General features: G+C 40.5%; 1 protein-coding gene across 1 annotated transcript; it reads left to right on the top strand.

The window, feature by feature from the left end:
- Window positions 1–1,362: 1,362 nt before the first annotated feature.
- stat6 (signal transducer and activator of transcription 6, interleukin-4 induced) lies at window positions 1,363–15,691 on the top strand. Its single transcript, XM_031845026.1, has 19 exons — window positions 1,363–2,033; window positions 3,692–3,838; window positions 4,031–4,175; window positions 4,714–4,794; window positions 5,242–5,425; window positions 8,453–8,553; window positions 8,902–9,050; window positions 9,331–9,447; window positions 9,571–9,738; window positions 10,785–10,872; window positions 10,954–11,076; window positions 11,324–11,416; window positions 12,910–13,113; window positions 13,196–13,290; window positions 13,376–13,509; window positions 14,274–14,423; window positions 14,503–14,563; window positions 14,671–14,745; window positions 15,081–15,691. Exons 2-19 carry the CDS (start codon window positions 3,705–3,707, stop codon window positions 15,136–15,138), a joined length of 2,160 nt encoding a protein of 719 aa, XP_031700886.1. The 5' UTR covers window positions 1,363–2,033; window positions 3,692–3,704; the 3' UTR covers window positions 15,139–15,691.
- The last annotated feature ends 620 nt before the right edge of the window (window positions 15,692–16,311 follow it).

Genomic DNA, 16,311 nt, shown 5'->3' with positions numbered 1-16,311 from the left:
TTGCTGATCTGCTGGGACTTGCGTCCAGAAGTGTAGTAATGTTCGACATTTATATATATTGTTCCTTTTTTAAATGTATTTTACAATTCTTATCCTGCTAGTAATCCCCATTTTTGTAAAATGTATCCATCTGATTACGTTGTTTTTTTTGTGTAACTGAACCTTTTTTTGCATCCTAATTACATATCGCTGTTCCATGGAATCCGAGCATTAAGTGAAAGCGGCAAGCGTACGGGGGGACGGAAAGTTCCGTTTTTCTCAGGAATCTAATTTCTATGGGGGTGTTTCATTTTGTTCCACCCTCAATTTAATGAAAACAGATGGATTTTGGTGGTAATTAAATCTGGGGATAATATTTATTTTTATTTGAAGTTCAGATGGATTGCCTTATGAACTATAAACAACCTTTTGGGAGGATTTAACACCAACATGCTAGACGTTACAGGATGAATAAGTCCAGAGTACTGTAGCGTTAAACTGAACACAGGGAGAGTAACATAGTAAATATGTAAGGAATTGAAAGAGGAGCACAGAACACCAGAAGGAGAAAAAATATACAACAATAAACGACCTCACGGAACTTTAGGAAGTGCGTCACAGAAGGTCGTTCTTCTTCTCTGGTTTCGGCAGACTAGACGCTTTACTGGTGCATTGCTGCCCTCTACTGTTTGATACACGAACCTCTTAACGGTTATTTATATTTCTATAAAGCCTAATCCAACACTGTGCAGATATTCCATCAGTTTCCGTTTTCATTTCAATCCCTATTTCCAGATTGAGTAAAGCGTGCAGAGTAAAAACAGCTCCTCCAGGTGCTCACTGGTCTCTGAACAGCTTGCTTAATTTGAAGTGAGTAATTGTAGCACGGTTTGAGGATGTCTTACTTCTTCTCAAGCTCCACACTCACATTTGAGTTTGTGTTAATACAGTATGGGCCTGGAGTATATAATAAACATGTATATTGAAATGTATATGAAGTAACATGCTGAATTTATATGTCCCCATATATGTTATATATCTGTAATAGTTTTAGTTATTCCTGCATATGCTGACACGTGCTCCTGTGAGCTCACAAATTGAAATATATTTTAATTCAAGCAATGGAATACACTTGATCATGAATGTTTCTATGCCCATACATTTCCGTATAGACCCATTCCATCAACAGACTAACATAACACATTAGTATGAGGTCACAGAACGCTAATGTCCTGAGTGCCATTAATGCGGATAGGCCTCGTGATTTTCCGGCAATAGTTGCCGTTGGGATGATGTCCGACTTGAAGACACTGCCATTAGCAGATATGGTATCATGTGTCTCAGTACAGTCTTACTGGAAGTTACAGCATGTAGTAAAATGACTCAACATTACTCCGCCTACGTCTCGTTCTGTGGAAGGAAGTTTACCAGGCCCACTGGAATCGGTTGTAGTTACTAAAGGTGGCACTTAAATGCCTATGTGCTTCCCTGTTTGTCGTTAGCCGGTCTATTGTTATTATTATCTACAGTCCTGAGACGATAGCCGCAGAGTGCATGCTTTAAGCGCTGTAACAAAGGCGAAAGTAGGCTAAACCAGACAACGCGGACTTTTTGAGGCAAAACATACTGTAGCTGTTGCGCACGAGCACCCATCCGTGCACGGTCTCTGTCATATTAATCCTACTAAACGGCAGCCCTGTAGCCTACGACTGGACCGCATATCTTGGGCATGAGGGAACTTGAAGGCAGGAAATAAAGCGCGCTCCTCCGCTACTGGCACATCGTGTATAACAGGGAAGTAAACCAAACCTTTTTTCTGCGCTGCTGAAAAGTTGTCCGTGCTGAACCGCTCGGTGTCGGTGCTCTCAGTTGATTTCTCCTCGGTAAAAACATTAAAACGACAGTAAAGACCCAGCTCTTAAGGGACAAACGTTATATTTAAAGTGAGGGATGGAGACAGGACATGCTCAGTAGTTTATTCGGACTGGCGGAGTACTTGTGACACAGAGGACACCAGAGCATATTCAATGGTTGAAATCTAAATTTAACTGAAGGTAAGTGTTGTTTTTTTACTGTACAGATATGGTTTTGTTAAAAGCTGAGGAGGAGGCATTGTCAGTTGAGAGTTGAGTGTAATATATGAGGTAGTCTGGGTCGCTGTCATGTTTTGGTTACATAATAACAATTGTTGCAGGATGTATGTGGGCCTGAAATACAGCCTTATATCCTTTAGCAGTTATGGAAACCCACATAAGTGATTTACTTCCAGCTGTTAAAAAAAAGAGGCTTAAGTTGCGCTCTTTACTTACTTTTGTATTTATTTAGGGATATTGCACATGAATCACCATTTCAGAGTTAGCTAGAGAGCAAATTTACCGTCTGTGGTCCTTGGGCAGGTTATTACAAGTATGTGGCCTGATATCAATACAATGCTACAGCAAGGCACCTCTGTACAACACTGTGCAGCAGAATAAAACACAATAATGATGCAATACAACAAAATACAAATATCAATTTCAAAAGTAGCAGATATGAAAAACAACGAGAGTGCCAGAGGTAAGGTAGTATGTTTACTCATGATTGCAGGTGTGGTTGCCGTAAACCATTTCTTAGTTTATGTTTCAAGGTAGGTTATTAGTGACCTCTCTTAAACAAATAGGAAGACTGTTCTAGCGGGTGGCAAGAGCAGTTTCCTCCATCACCCCCCCACCGCCACCCACGACCCCACCCAGCTCACACCGGACAGTGCTGAAACAATCATAGTCAATAACACGACACTGTAACCAAGCACATTTTTCACTTTGAAGCCAGATGCCTGTGCTTTATCTTGTTTTATCTTGTATATATTTATTTAATGTCTTGTTTTTAAATCGTCTTGTCTTAATGTTTTTATACACTTTTTAACTGTTGCTGCTGTACTGATGAGTCGCCAACTCAATTTCGTTGTATATTCGTACGATGACAATAAACGTCCTTATCCTTATCCTTATCCTTAACTTGAATTGTTTTGATTATTTATGCAGTCGCTGTGGATAGAAGCGGTAGAGTTTCCAGCACCAGAGTCCCTTTAGAAACTCATCTTACTGCAGCAGGGACTGGCATTCTTCCTTGACATAGTGCCACATCTGGATAACTAGATGCAATTTATATTCCTCAAGAATGTTTTGCTCACCAGTTGCGTTGTGGTCCTGCATATGTCTTGCCTGCATAAAATATCTGTTACAGGTCTACACTCCAGGCGTTTACAATTTTTCATCTTACTTTGTTTGTAGTACTTTGTTTACTGTTGAAGCCTCTCAGCGTGGCTGACTCCAGTGTAAACTTAGCTTTCTGTTTTCAAGTTGTATTGGACGATATGTTGTCCAGAATTTAATTTATTATCAACAGAAGAAGTTTAGTCTCTCTGTAATCTCAGAGACACTAAACTGCTTTTAAACCAAGCCATCAGTAACGTATTCCTCTTCATTCCTGACTTTCTTTTGGAAAAAGAACAACTTGTTGATATTATCTGTAGAAATTCAATCTTTGTCTATAATACTGGGTACAATTTGAATTATCAGCTCATTTATGCATATTGAACAGAATAACACCTGCCTTAATCTTAACTGCCAGTGTGGCGTTTGCTCAAAAAGAGTGGATTTGTTTTAACTGTAAATTAAGAATCCAGTGACATAACTGACATAATCTTCTTTTACTCCTTTTACTTGTGCAGTGCTTCTCTGATCATGGCTCAGTGGTTACGCATGTCCCAGATGTTACAGTGCCTGCCTGATGACACTATCAACAACCTCTATCCCCCATCCGCCTTCCCCATCGAAGTCAGACACTTTTTAGCTGAGTGGATTGAGAGACAAAGATGGTACGACACAAACAGATGTGCACACATATATTTTACATAAACATACACATGCATGTACACACAAACAGTTACACCAACGTGCTTGTATATATGCAGCGTATGGATCAATGCGTGTGTATGTTTACATGCAGATACTTTATATGCAGGGGCAAGTATGTATGTATGTGTGTGTGTGTGTGTGTGTGCTCACAGGGACGACTTTGCGCTGGAAAATGTGGAGCAGGAGAGCCAAGCTCGGGCTCTGTTGGACCAGACAATCAGCATGCTGCAATCGATTGCTCAGCAGAACGGCAACGTGGTGGACAGGATGAAGCTGATGCAGATCAGCAGGAACATGGTAGGGGAAATGTGTTCGAGAATAGGATTTAAGTTCCACCCTGGATCCCTGACAGGTTTCAATAAGCCAGTGTCGCTCTTCCTGCAGCTCGCAGTTGAGTTCAAATGCAGTTAAATGCAGTAACTTCAAGCCATTGTATTTCTAAGTGGCTGCCAGTGGTTGCAGCAGGTTGAATGATTGAAACCTCTGAAACCAAAGACAGGAAGATGATGTTTTCATATGCAACAAAACATCATGTTGCTCATGGGTAATGTAAAGTGTCTGTGGAGCTGTAGAGAGAGTGAGAGGTGCCCACAAGTACAAGTGCTTCCAAATGAAAAATAAAAGCCTACATACATTCCACTGATCACAAGATACCAAAGAAAGAAGTGAATGTCTCTAAAGAATCCAGAATAACCAATATAGCAATCTTTACATATTTTTGTTGCCAGAAGAAATGTATTGTCATTAACTGGAAAAAGACACTGCGTACTAGTTGCTACACAGTGACATTATAAACTGTTTTAAAAATGTGATAAGATATGTTCTTGATTCACAGACTATGTTTCAGCAAGATTCTCTACAATTTACTGTGATGGTCAGGGAGATCCTCACAAAGGAGAGGGTCCTGCTCGGCACGGTAAGGTCTTTTAACAAATACTGCCTGCCCTTACCCAAATAAGCTGTCTTATCATTTTGTATGACCTAGTTAGGCATGATCTCAGAGTGTTAATTATAGGTGAAGAAAGAAACAAGTTGATGTAATTATAATTACATAGACAAACAGGGAAAATGCATGCATACTACTTAGCAGGCAATAGTCTTACAAAGTGCTATAACAGTGGTTTTTAAATTCAAAAGGTATACTTCCAGATTTGGAGACATTTTTAAGGGAAACATTTCATTGGAGTTGAAACTTGCCCTGAGAAAGTTATGACGATTTATTTAAAGTATGCTGTGTTAACAGACACCAGTTTGAAATATCTCCTTTGTGGCATATGTGTTCAAGGATCTGAGATCCGCTCAGATCAGAAGAAGAAGAAGCAGCAATACTGTAAGTGTATTAAGTGCTGTTCCATGTTTTTAGCCCGCTCAGATGCCCAACCCCCCACAGTTCCAACAGTACCCGAATATAGAGTCCTCGTTCCCCAACATGCAGGATGTAGACCACCTGGTCCTGAAGGTGATAGAGGTCCAGGACATCCGACAAAAGATGCACCAGCTGCAAGAAGAGCTCAACTGGGAGAGGCAGAACTATGAGCGTTTACAAGGTATGAGACACAAACAAACACAAACACAAGGTAGACTGAACACAGATATTCTCTTCAGTAACGCCCTGCTTCGCATTCACATATCTAAAATATTATGAACAGCCACTTTGTAGCAGGCGCTAATAATCTCTAGTGACACAGCTGGAGCTTAATCAAGTACATTACCCATAGTAACTGAAATTGCAGAAATAGGTTATTTTAGTTTATCTTTTTCAAGATTACTTAATGTTTCATATGTTTTCAGTTTAATTTAGTTTCCTTTTATGAGCTCTCTCGCAAACTTTGTAGTGCAGTTTACATTTTGTATTTATTTATTGATGAATCGAGACAATATTCAGCAGATTAATCTATAGGGGAAATAATTGTTAGGTGCAGCCCTAATAAGTCTTATTCATATTGACTTCTGATTTTAGACTTCTGATTTAGAATGCAGGAAATTCAGTGACATCCAGGTTTAAATGTCAGAAAGTCAGTTGTGTAAAGTTTCAGGATGAACAATGTTGTTGACATGAATTAACAGATACAGCTGAGAGTCACTGGTGTAGGAATGAAACCTGACATTACGCCTCTGAATGGCATGACAGAAAGGTAACATGTTAATATAATGTAAACAGTGGTGGGCCAAGAATGGAGGAGCCCTAAGGCTCATTTTCTGTTTTGCAGATAGTTTGTTCAAGTTTGCATAAATTCACATTAATGTGAGATTCCAACTAACTTTTAAATGCCGCTGCCAGTGCTACCACTACTACCGCCGCCTTTTTTGGTGCTTCTTTCTTTCCTCTACTCTTCTACCCTTCGTGTGAGTTCATTGCCTTTTTGCGTAATTCTGCTCAGTTGGAAATCCCTTGCTCCTGCTCACATGCTATTTATGGACAGTGAAATCCAAAGATAAAAAAAGATGTGTATAAAAAAGGTCAACAGAGAACATCTGTCTTTGCATTCCAGTCTGTGTTCTTGAGACATACAGTGGGTACAGAAAGTATTCAGACCCCTTTAAATTTTTCACTCTGTTTCATTGCAGCCATTTGCTAAAATCAAAAAAGTTCATTTTATTTCTCATTAATGTACACTCAGCACCCCATCTTGACAGAAAAAAAAACAAATGCAGAAATTTTTGCAAATTTATTAAAAAAGAAAAACTGAAATATCACATGGTCATAAGTATCCAGACCCTTTGCTCAGTATTGAGTAGAAGCACCCTTTTGAGCTAGTACAGCCATGAGTCTTCTTGGGAATGATGCAACAAGTTTTTCACACCTGGATTTGGGGATCCTCTGCCATTCTTCCTTGCAGATCCTCTCCAGTTCCGTCAGGTTGGATGGTGAACGTTGGTGGACAGCCATTTTCAGGTCTCTCCAGAGATGCTCAATTGGGTTTAGGTCAGGGCTCTGGCTGGGCCAGTCAAGAATGGTCACAGAGTTGTTCCGAAGCCACTCCTTTGTTATTTTAGCTGTGTGCTTAGGGTCATTGTCTTGTTGGAAGGTGAACCTTCGGCCCAGTCTGAGGTCCAGAGCACTCTGGAAGAGGTTTTCTTCCAGGATATCTCTGTACTTGGCCGCATTCATCTTTCCTTCAATTGCAACCAGTCGTCCTGTCCCTGCAGCTGAAAAACACCCCCATAGCATGATGGGGGATAGCCACCACCATGTTTCACTGTTGGGATTGTATTGGGCAGGTGATGAGCAGTGCCTGGTTTTCTCCACACATACCGCTTAGAATTAACGCCAAAAAGTTCAATCTTGGTCTCATCAGACCAGAGAATCTTATTTCTCATAGTCTGGGAGTCCTTCATGTGTTTTTTGGCAAACTCTATGCGGGCTTTCATATGTCTTGCACTGAGGAGAGGCTTCCGTCGGGCCACTCTGCCATAAAGCCCCGACTGGTGGAGGGCTGCAGTGATAGTTGACTTTGTGGAACTTTCTCCCATCTCCCTACTGCATCTCTGGAGCTCAGCCACAGTGATCTTTGGGTTCTTCTTTACCTCTCTCACCAAGGCTCTTCTTCCACGATTGCTCAGTTTGGCTGGACGGCCAGGTCTAGGAAGAGTTCTGGTCGTCCCAAACTTCTTCCATTTAAGGATTATGGAGGCCACTGTGCTCTTAGGAACCTTGAGTGCTGCAGAAGTTCTTTTGTAACCTTGGCCAGATCTGTGCCTTGCCACAATTCTGTCTCTGAGCTCCTTGGGCAGTTCCTTCGACCTCATGATTCTCATTTGCTCTGACATGCACTGTGAGCTGTAAGGTCTTATATAGACAGGTGTGTGCCTTTCCTAATCAAGTCCAATCAGTTTAATTAAACACAGCTGGACTCCAATGAAGGAGTAGAACCATCTCAAGGAGGATCAGAAGAAATGGACAGCATGTGAGTTAAATATGAGTGTCACAGCAAAGGGTCTGAATACTTATGACCATGTGATATTTCAGTTTTTCTTTTTTAATAAATTTGCAAAAATTTCTACATTTCTGTTTTTTTCTGTCAAGATGGGGTGCTGAGTGTACATTAATGAGAAATAAAATGAACTTTTTTGATTTTAGCAAATGGCTGCAATGAAACAAAGAGTAAAAAATTTAAAGGGGTCTGAATACTTTCCGTACCCACTGGTACGACTGGTTGCAATAGAAAATGGCTTTCTATTAAAAAAAAATACTTTCACAATTTACAGTGAAAGTATTATCCATATCAGCTGTATATGGCCAAGCTTTCTTTATTTTCAATGTAATGTTCTTTTCTGCCTGGCCTTATCAGGCCTGGCCTGTGTGACTGACGTGCTCACGTGTTGACTTGTTTTATCTGATTTCTTAAGAAGTTTTAATTTTCTTTCCTCATTGTTCCCCAATATAAAATAACACCCATCCTGTCAACTGGATGATTCACTTTTAGTTATGCTGTCTTGTCAGAACAAGAAAAAAAAAGTAATTATTCTTTCCTTGTCAGGCGTTCAAAAGTTGTCACTCACAATTTGTTTGTCTGCTTGTTCATTTCTGTTCGTTTGGACTCAACATTTGATGTTATGTATTGTTTGAACAGGGCCAATTCAACAGAACGGACTTGATCACACAAAGTCAGAAATTCAGAAACTCCAGAATCACATCCAGAAGCTGGAGTACAATGTGAAAGCAATGGCCACGGTGAGCTTGGCAAAGGCTTCAGCTGTGTCTACCAACATTACTGGGACCATAGGGGGATATTAGTTCTTTTTTTACAAAGATTTCTGAAAAAATTAAGCTGCACATTATCAAAACACTGTAGATTTTCAGTCAATAATCAAATGGAAATGGTAAACGTGTAGATTCCGTGTAGATTCCAACCACTCTAGTATAAGAATGTGCAGCTTTTCTGTATCTATAATTATTAAGAAATCTCTTCAGGTTTTTTAAATCCTGAGGTCTTTGGAATATATGGAGGTGTGTAGTATTTCTATGTTTCTATGCATCTGTGTGTGTCAGTGTAACATGTTTGGCTGTTGGTTGTTGCAGAAGCGTTTCCAGCTGCTGAAGGAGTGTGTTGATTGTTTGGACCAATGTCAGACCCGACTGATCAGCAGGCTGAAGGCGTGGAGGTGGGATCAGCACAAGGCCACCATCGGACAGCCATTTGACGAAAACCTCAACCCCCTACAGACCTGGTGAGGTGCACACCCCTCCACTTATTACCTTTTGTATTGACTGCATCTGTATTGTATTGCTGTTCATCAGCTTTCTGTGGGAGTCCATGGCTATGAGGCAGGAAGGAATTCGACAACCAGTCTAAAAGTATTTGTTTGATTGTAGATACAATAATTAAGTTGTATTCCTTGGTAAAAACATCATAATGTATGACACGATCGTTATTACAGAGGCATATTGTACTGGCTTTTGCACTTTCTTCCTTGCTCCCTCACCATCTTTATACATCTTCTCTGTTAGGTGTGAGCAGTTGCTTGGTGTAAACGGGAAGCTGAGACAGGAGTTGATGCTGATAGGGGAACCGATCCCAGAGCTCGAGGAAAGGCTGGGGAAACTTCTGCAGGTTCTGATTCAAAGGTAGCACAGCACATTGTTTTCTTTTATATATTTATATTCTTCTTATTTCTATTTCTTACTGTCATACATCTTTTAAAGCTGGAAGATTTTTTTCCTCACTCATGTAACTGATGTTTCCTTCAGCTCTCTTGTAGTGGACAGGCAGCCCCCTCAGGTCATTAAGACTCAGTCAAAGTTCTCCACAACAGTGCGATATCTGCTGGGGGAAAAAGTTGCTCCTGGGAAGCCTGTGGTGCTGAAGGCGCAAATCATTAATGAACTTCAGGCCAGGAACCTGAGCAGTGTACCTGGGTGAGTCATCTACACAGCACAACATGGAGGACTGCACACGGTCAGGGAAGAGGAGAGCAATTAGTGCACATTGCTGACTGGTTTTCATGGTATTCAGTACTTTTTCCACCTGGAGTGTCTCTTATCTCTCCAGGCTCAAAGGCTACAGCAAGAATTAACCAAAGATAACAGAGCAAACGTGGAAAGTCAGTATTCAGTGATGTAAGCATGGGTCAAAAAGCAGCAACGTCAGCCAAGGAAGAGAGAGCTCCATGTTAAAGTTGTGAGCTTTTAAACCCTAAACCACACCGGCCCAGGTGTGGATCGTGAAGCTGAAGACGACCAGTTTGTGTTAGACAAAGAGGACACAGGGCCACCTAGTGGATTGGTCATTGTTAATTACACCATTAGCCAGGACTATGGGAAATTTCTACCTCCTAATTTATCCTATGATTTAATTCAGTGGTATTTTTTTTAATGTTTCCTATTTAATAATCGTGGATGGTTTTAGTTGTACAAAGGTAACGTGTTAGAGTAGCTTTTTAAAAAAAAAAGATATGCGTAGCAGTGTGGAGGATCTATTGTCAGAAATGGAATATGATAAAACTATGTTTTCATAAGTGTATAATCACCTGAAACTAACAATAATTGTGTTTTCAATATCTTAGAATGAACCCTTCATTTTTGCCGTTTGCACCGCCATATTTCAAAAGTAGCCCAGAACGTACAAACAAACACTGACTGTGAGAGAGAGGCTTTCGCATTTTTTACGTGAGCGTCGGGGTATTCAGTTGGTTGCAATCTGTAACCACACCGCTAGATGCCCCCAAAATCATACACACTGGCTCTTGAATCAGGAGCTTTTGTTTCCGTTCCGTAAATTGATTCCCTAAAAAATCTATTTGTGAATTTGTGATACAGTACATCATGAATGACTATCTTGGTTGTTGTTTAGTGTCTGATAAGCCAAAATTGTCAAATAACTCTTCAGAATGGGAGCAATTAAGGTTCTTACTGTATACTTATACAAGAGAAAAATTGATATTGAAACCTTTTGTAACCTGCAGTGATAATGTCGGGGAACTGATCAACAATACAGCCATCCTAGAACACAACACATCCAGCAAAAGCACGTGTGCCACCTTCAGGAATATGGTATGTACCGCTCTCGATTTCTCAGCCGAGATTAGATTCATGTTAAATCTTAACTAATTTAAATGTATTTTGGTGTAACAGTCCATCAAGAAGATCAAGAGAGCAGACAGAAAGGGATCAGAGTCTGTGACAGAAGAAAAATTTGCTCTCCTGTTCTCGACGGAGATCAACATCACAGGCTGTGACACTCCCTACAGGATACAGGTTTGGCCTTGTTCATTGTTCTGCCTGTTCTTAAACTGATTGTTGTATCCTGTTGCCTAATGGAAAGGTATTAATTTTGGCTTGATGATGATGTTTTTTTCTCCTTTATCACATTGAACACAGTTGCATTCAATGTTCTTACATACCATTCGTCAGCACACAAGCTTTGTTAAATGGCAACAGCAGCGATGCACTGGGGCTTACAACTACGTGGTCATACAACTTAAAAATGATGTCATTACTATAGATGATCTCACTGCCGGTGGTCGTCATTGTTCATGGTAGTCAGGACCACAACGCTTTGGCCACCATCATATGGGACTGTGCTTTTTCTGAACCAGTAAGTGTCAAATTATTAATTTCTCTGCTATTGCTTTCATGTCCCTTCACATTTAAGTCTCTGCTATCACCGATGCAGTTTGTCTGTCTGTGCTATTGTGAACACTGCAACTTCACAGAGAACTCATGAGGAATAGATTGTTGTGTAAATGTGGTCTACGTACAGCGTTAATGTTTGGTGCCTAGGCTCTTACGTCGTCAGTTGATCTTTGGAGGGATTCTCTACAATTGTTTAGATATTAATTTGAATTCAGTGAACTATAACATCTCAATAATACGTCCAATAAACCAACTAACAACAAACAACAAACGCAGTTGTAGCCTATTTGGAACACAAGAAAATCAAAAACAGTTGTACATTCCTGTAGTGCATTTTTGGAATTTGCATCATAAGAAATGTAAAAAAATCTCTGGGCAGTTAATATGGCCGACGTCTTAACATTAAACATTTTACATCTGTAAAACATTGTCAATCATCACCTTTGACCATGTTTGAGCACCAAGCACCATGATGTAAACACAGAGTCCACCTCCTCTTGTCCAACCGGAATCCCTCGGCTCTGTCCTGCAGATTGCAGTGTGGTTGAATGCAGGTGGAATAAGACAGAAAGCAAGCTTTAATAACCAAAGCTGAAACCAAATAGACAGGAATAGACAAAAACTGAGTGAGCAGGGAGCGGAAAGTATAAGCACAAATGAAAAAGAACCAAACTGAAGACAATCCTGTAAGGCTGAAAGGCAGGAAATCCAACAAGGGATATTAGTAACACCCTCAGAAATGTAGCGCTTCAGTAAACAAAGGCAGATGACCTGACAAGGACACAAGGAATCACAGACTAAATAGACGTGTAAATAATCAACGAATGAATCTGAATCAGAATCTGAACCGTTTATTTGCACATACAAGGAATTTGACATGGCGGATAGTGCATAACATTAAACAATCAACACAGTGTGACACACAGGTTTGGTGTAAAATAGGCAGAAAAAAGACAAAGAAAGGAAGTAAAACCAAACACTGGACACTAGAGGCAGGGAACTTCAAAATAAAACAGGAAATAAACAAAACAAAACCCAAGACCATGACAACGTCCATAACACCAATATAAAATATCATCCTCTACTGGTGATTTAAGTTTGCACAAAACCTATTCCGCATTTATGACACTCCATCAGTACTAACAAATATCTTCTGGTTCATTCATCAGACAGAATATTGTATGTAGCTTTATCAGTTTACGACGTTGAGCTGGAAGTGAGCCACAGACTTATGTTAATGGGCACTCAAGCTCTTTGGGTCTTGAAGGGCTAACTGTTTGTTGCTCTCTTTGCTTTGTCAATCTTAATGTTGACTGCAAATAGTTTGATGTGATCTATGACAAATACATTGATTTTTTGAAATGCCTTTCTTTGTTTCTTTCACTCTGGCTCTGACATCATTGTAAATGCATATCAGTGCTCTCATCACGTCAGCCTCTTTGTGGTTGTCATCAGGACAGAGTGCCATTCATGGTGTCGGAGCGCGTGCCATGGAGGATGATGTACAGCACTCTCAACAGTAAATTCACCTCCGAGGTCTCGACACACCACAATCTGGACCAATACAACCAGCACTTCTTGGCCCAGAAGATATTCGATAAGCCTGACTTTGCCGACGATTTCAGCAACATTTTGGTTACCTGGGCCCAGTTTAATAAGGTACACACAGGTGTATGTCCTCTGGCAGACACACACAGGCGATCATTCAGCCAAGTCTCAAAGTGCCGTTTCAATCTTACAGGAGGTGCTCCCGGGTCGACCCTTCACTTTCTGGCAGTGGTTTGAGGGAGTGATGGAGCTGACCAAGAAGCACCTGAGGGAGTACTGGAGCGAAGGGTGAGGGGACTCCCTATGCTATTTTAATATTAAATGTTAGCAACCTGCTACAGTCTGTTAATAATGACAAGTTTTGTTCCACTAGGCTGATATTTGGTTTCATTGGGAAGCAGCATCTACACCTGATTCTCAAAGACAGGCCCAACGGGACGTTCTTGCTTCGCTTTAGTGACTCTGAGATCGGAGGCATCACAATTGCATATGTGTCCGCTACTGAGAGTAAGTGTTGGTGTGGTTTTAACTGTGATGAAGCTAAGGTGCACACAGTAAAGTCAGTGTCGATATGGTGACCAGGGCAATCGTGCATCTATCTTTTACGTTTGTTATTTTTATGTGAAGGAATTTCAGGACTTGACTTGATACCCCATTTTGTGGGGTAGGGTGGTTGGTAGGTTGACTGCTTGTAATATACTGTATATGGATGTCTATTTACCCTCTAAAAGGTCACAATGGGATTTGTTTCCTGAAATATTTTTGCGCTCCTTTGCAATACGTTTTGAATTCCCTCTGATCCACAGAGAGAGGCTGAGCTGTATTAAGATATAGTTTAATGAAGTTGACCGCGGCTGGTTGTGACCACAGCGCAAGTGGGCGCACCCTCAGCTGTGACTGCTTAGCTGGAATTAGCTGTCATCCCATTGCAGCAAGATAGACAATTTACAGAGCAAGTTAAACAAGATCTCTCTCCAACTGCTGCCAAGGCATATTGACACAGCTGTAGCTGGGATTATAACTGAAGCCATGCCTGCACGTTGCACAACCTCCATGCATGTTTGTGTATATGCAGTGAACTGACATGGTTGTGCTGGCTGAGTGTTTTATTGAAGCTACTAAAGTAATAATTTCAACGATTAGGAGAGTCACATTATGCCACTGACACTCTCTCACTTATCTCTCTCTCTCTCTCGCTCACACAAACACACTCACACACACACACACACACACATATGCACTGACACATCAAACCTTTTTTTCCCTACTAGATGGAGGACAGAAAATCCAGAACATCCAGCCCTTCACCAAGAGAGATCTTGAGATCCGTAGCCTTGGAGACCGCATCCGGGACATAGACCACATAACATACCTGTATCCTGAATTTCCAAAACATGAAGTTTTCAAAAAATTCTACACAGGTAATTGTCTTCATGTCAGATTTATAGTCTGAAGCTCAAGTGAAAATGGACAACTAAACACTGCTGTTGTTTGATACAGAGCCTCAAGCGTCACCCGTCGGGGGCTACATCCCTGTGTCTCTCCAAACCAAAGTCGGCACGTAAGGGACTATTTTACAAATAAACAATGTCTTTTGATGCACTTAAAGTACAAGCATTTTAAAGGAACATGTCATGTTTGAGTGTGTTTGTTTGTGTGTGTCTGCAGGGAAGCTAGCTCAGACACACCCCCACCTCTGACACCCCTCCCAGAAAGCCCTCACAGTGCTGTTGGCTTCCCTTCGTAAGTGTTACGTCTACATAATTCTCTCTTTCACTTTCTCTCATACCACCAACTCACTGTCATTCATATTCCCTTACCAGCTAGCAACCAATTCTCTACCACTGGCAACATTTACACTGTGTTTATGTCTGCACATTTATATTTGATTGTCACTTTTTAGACCATTTTTTAGACAGAAATGAGGCCCAAAATGTAAGATGAACTCAAATTTGAAAAGAAATGTACCACCTGTGAAAGTATACCAATTGTATAAAATTGTACAATTGTTTAAATTGTATTAAAAGTAAATGTTGTTTTTACACAGAGGTCATTATGTGTATGTGTCTGTCTTCTAGTGTTTCAGAGGATATGGATCTAGATATTGACAAACTCCTCGAGAGTCTGCATCAGTAGGAAGATTTCCCACCAAAGTTGGTTTCGGAGTGCAAAGCAGACATCTGATAGAGACCAGAGCCCAAATCGTCTCTCTTACCTTCATATGAAAGGAGCACCATTGCTTGCACAGACTTTCTTCCTCCACTTTCATCATCCATCTACAGATTCGTCTACTTTTGAGTAAAACGAAATGTGATTATTCTGGTTGACCTGGTGCTATGTCAAATAGGAAATCATTTTAAGGACAAAGTCAAACTGAGAACAAACGGAAAGAACGAAAAGTGCTGTCATCCTTGTTGTGCACCTCTTTAAAAAGAAACCCTGTCTCACCGGGTGGTAGGTTTGTTGATGTTGTTCTCCACTCAGTGGACAGTCAGCCACCGGAGATTACTTTTGAGGTTATGTTGTCCTCTGTGCTTGTTGCATGTTTTCATGAAGAGGAAAGCATATCTGAGTAGTTTTTCCCTATTGTATATAACCCTTCCTTATGATGCTAAGCCTCAGCTATAGTATATTATACACTCAATCTCACAGTAACTCACAGTATGCATGGTAAAGACTTCATAACTCAGTCAATGTTCATGAGCCTTTTGTACATAGTGGAGATTAGGAATATGAAATGAACAATAAGCTTTTTCATCACTATTGACTGTGAAAGTATACCATATTGATCGACACTTATGATATAGCAGATGAACTGGTGATGATGATGGTGGTGAGAAATGAAATTTCAGGTTGATTTGGCGACACCCAACTGGTGGTAACAGCAAATGCGGTTTAATACTACAGGTGCCAGAATACTTTGGGCTTCAGCCCTTCATCTAACAACTTATTGTGGCTGCTCCTTCTTATTCGATTACTGCATTATTTAAAACTGATATGCTGTCAAAAAATCCCCAAAATGACCATTGTCTTGTTTTGCAGATGAATGATAGCGGTCAGTGTCAAGCTCACTGACAACACACATTTTATTTCCTATAACTGCTTCATAATAAAAGTCAACTTGTTTTTCGCGAGTTAAATGCTTTTAATGTGAAGCCACAGCAGTAGAAATGTTCGGTTTGCAATAGCAGTAACTTAATACAGCACGTTTTCGAGAAATGTTGCCACAGACACCCAGTTCCTAATACTGCAAATACATGAATGTTGCAATACTTTCATCAGTGGGCCATAGGCTCAATCACTATTGTG

Source organism: Anarrhichthys ocellatus, unplaced genomic scaffold (assembly GCF_004355925.1).
Source record: "Anarrhichthys ocellatus isolate YVR2014 unplaced genomic scaffold, GSC_Weel_1.0 scaffold5, whole genome shotgun sequence".
Classification (NCBI taxonomy): Eukaryota; Metazoa; Chordata; class Actinopteri; order Perciformes; family Anarhichadidae; genus Anarrhichthys; species Anarrhichthys ocellatus.
Note: the sequence above shows the minus strand (reverse complement) of the source record. Positions and strands in the feature narration are given on the sequence as shown.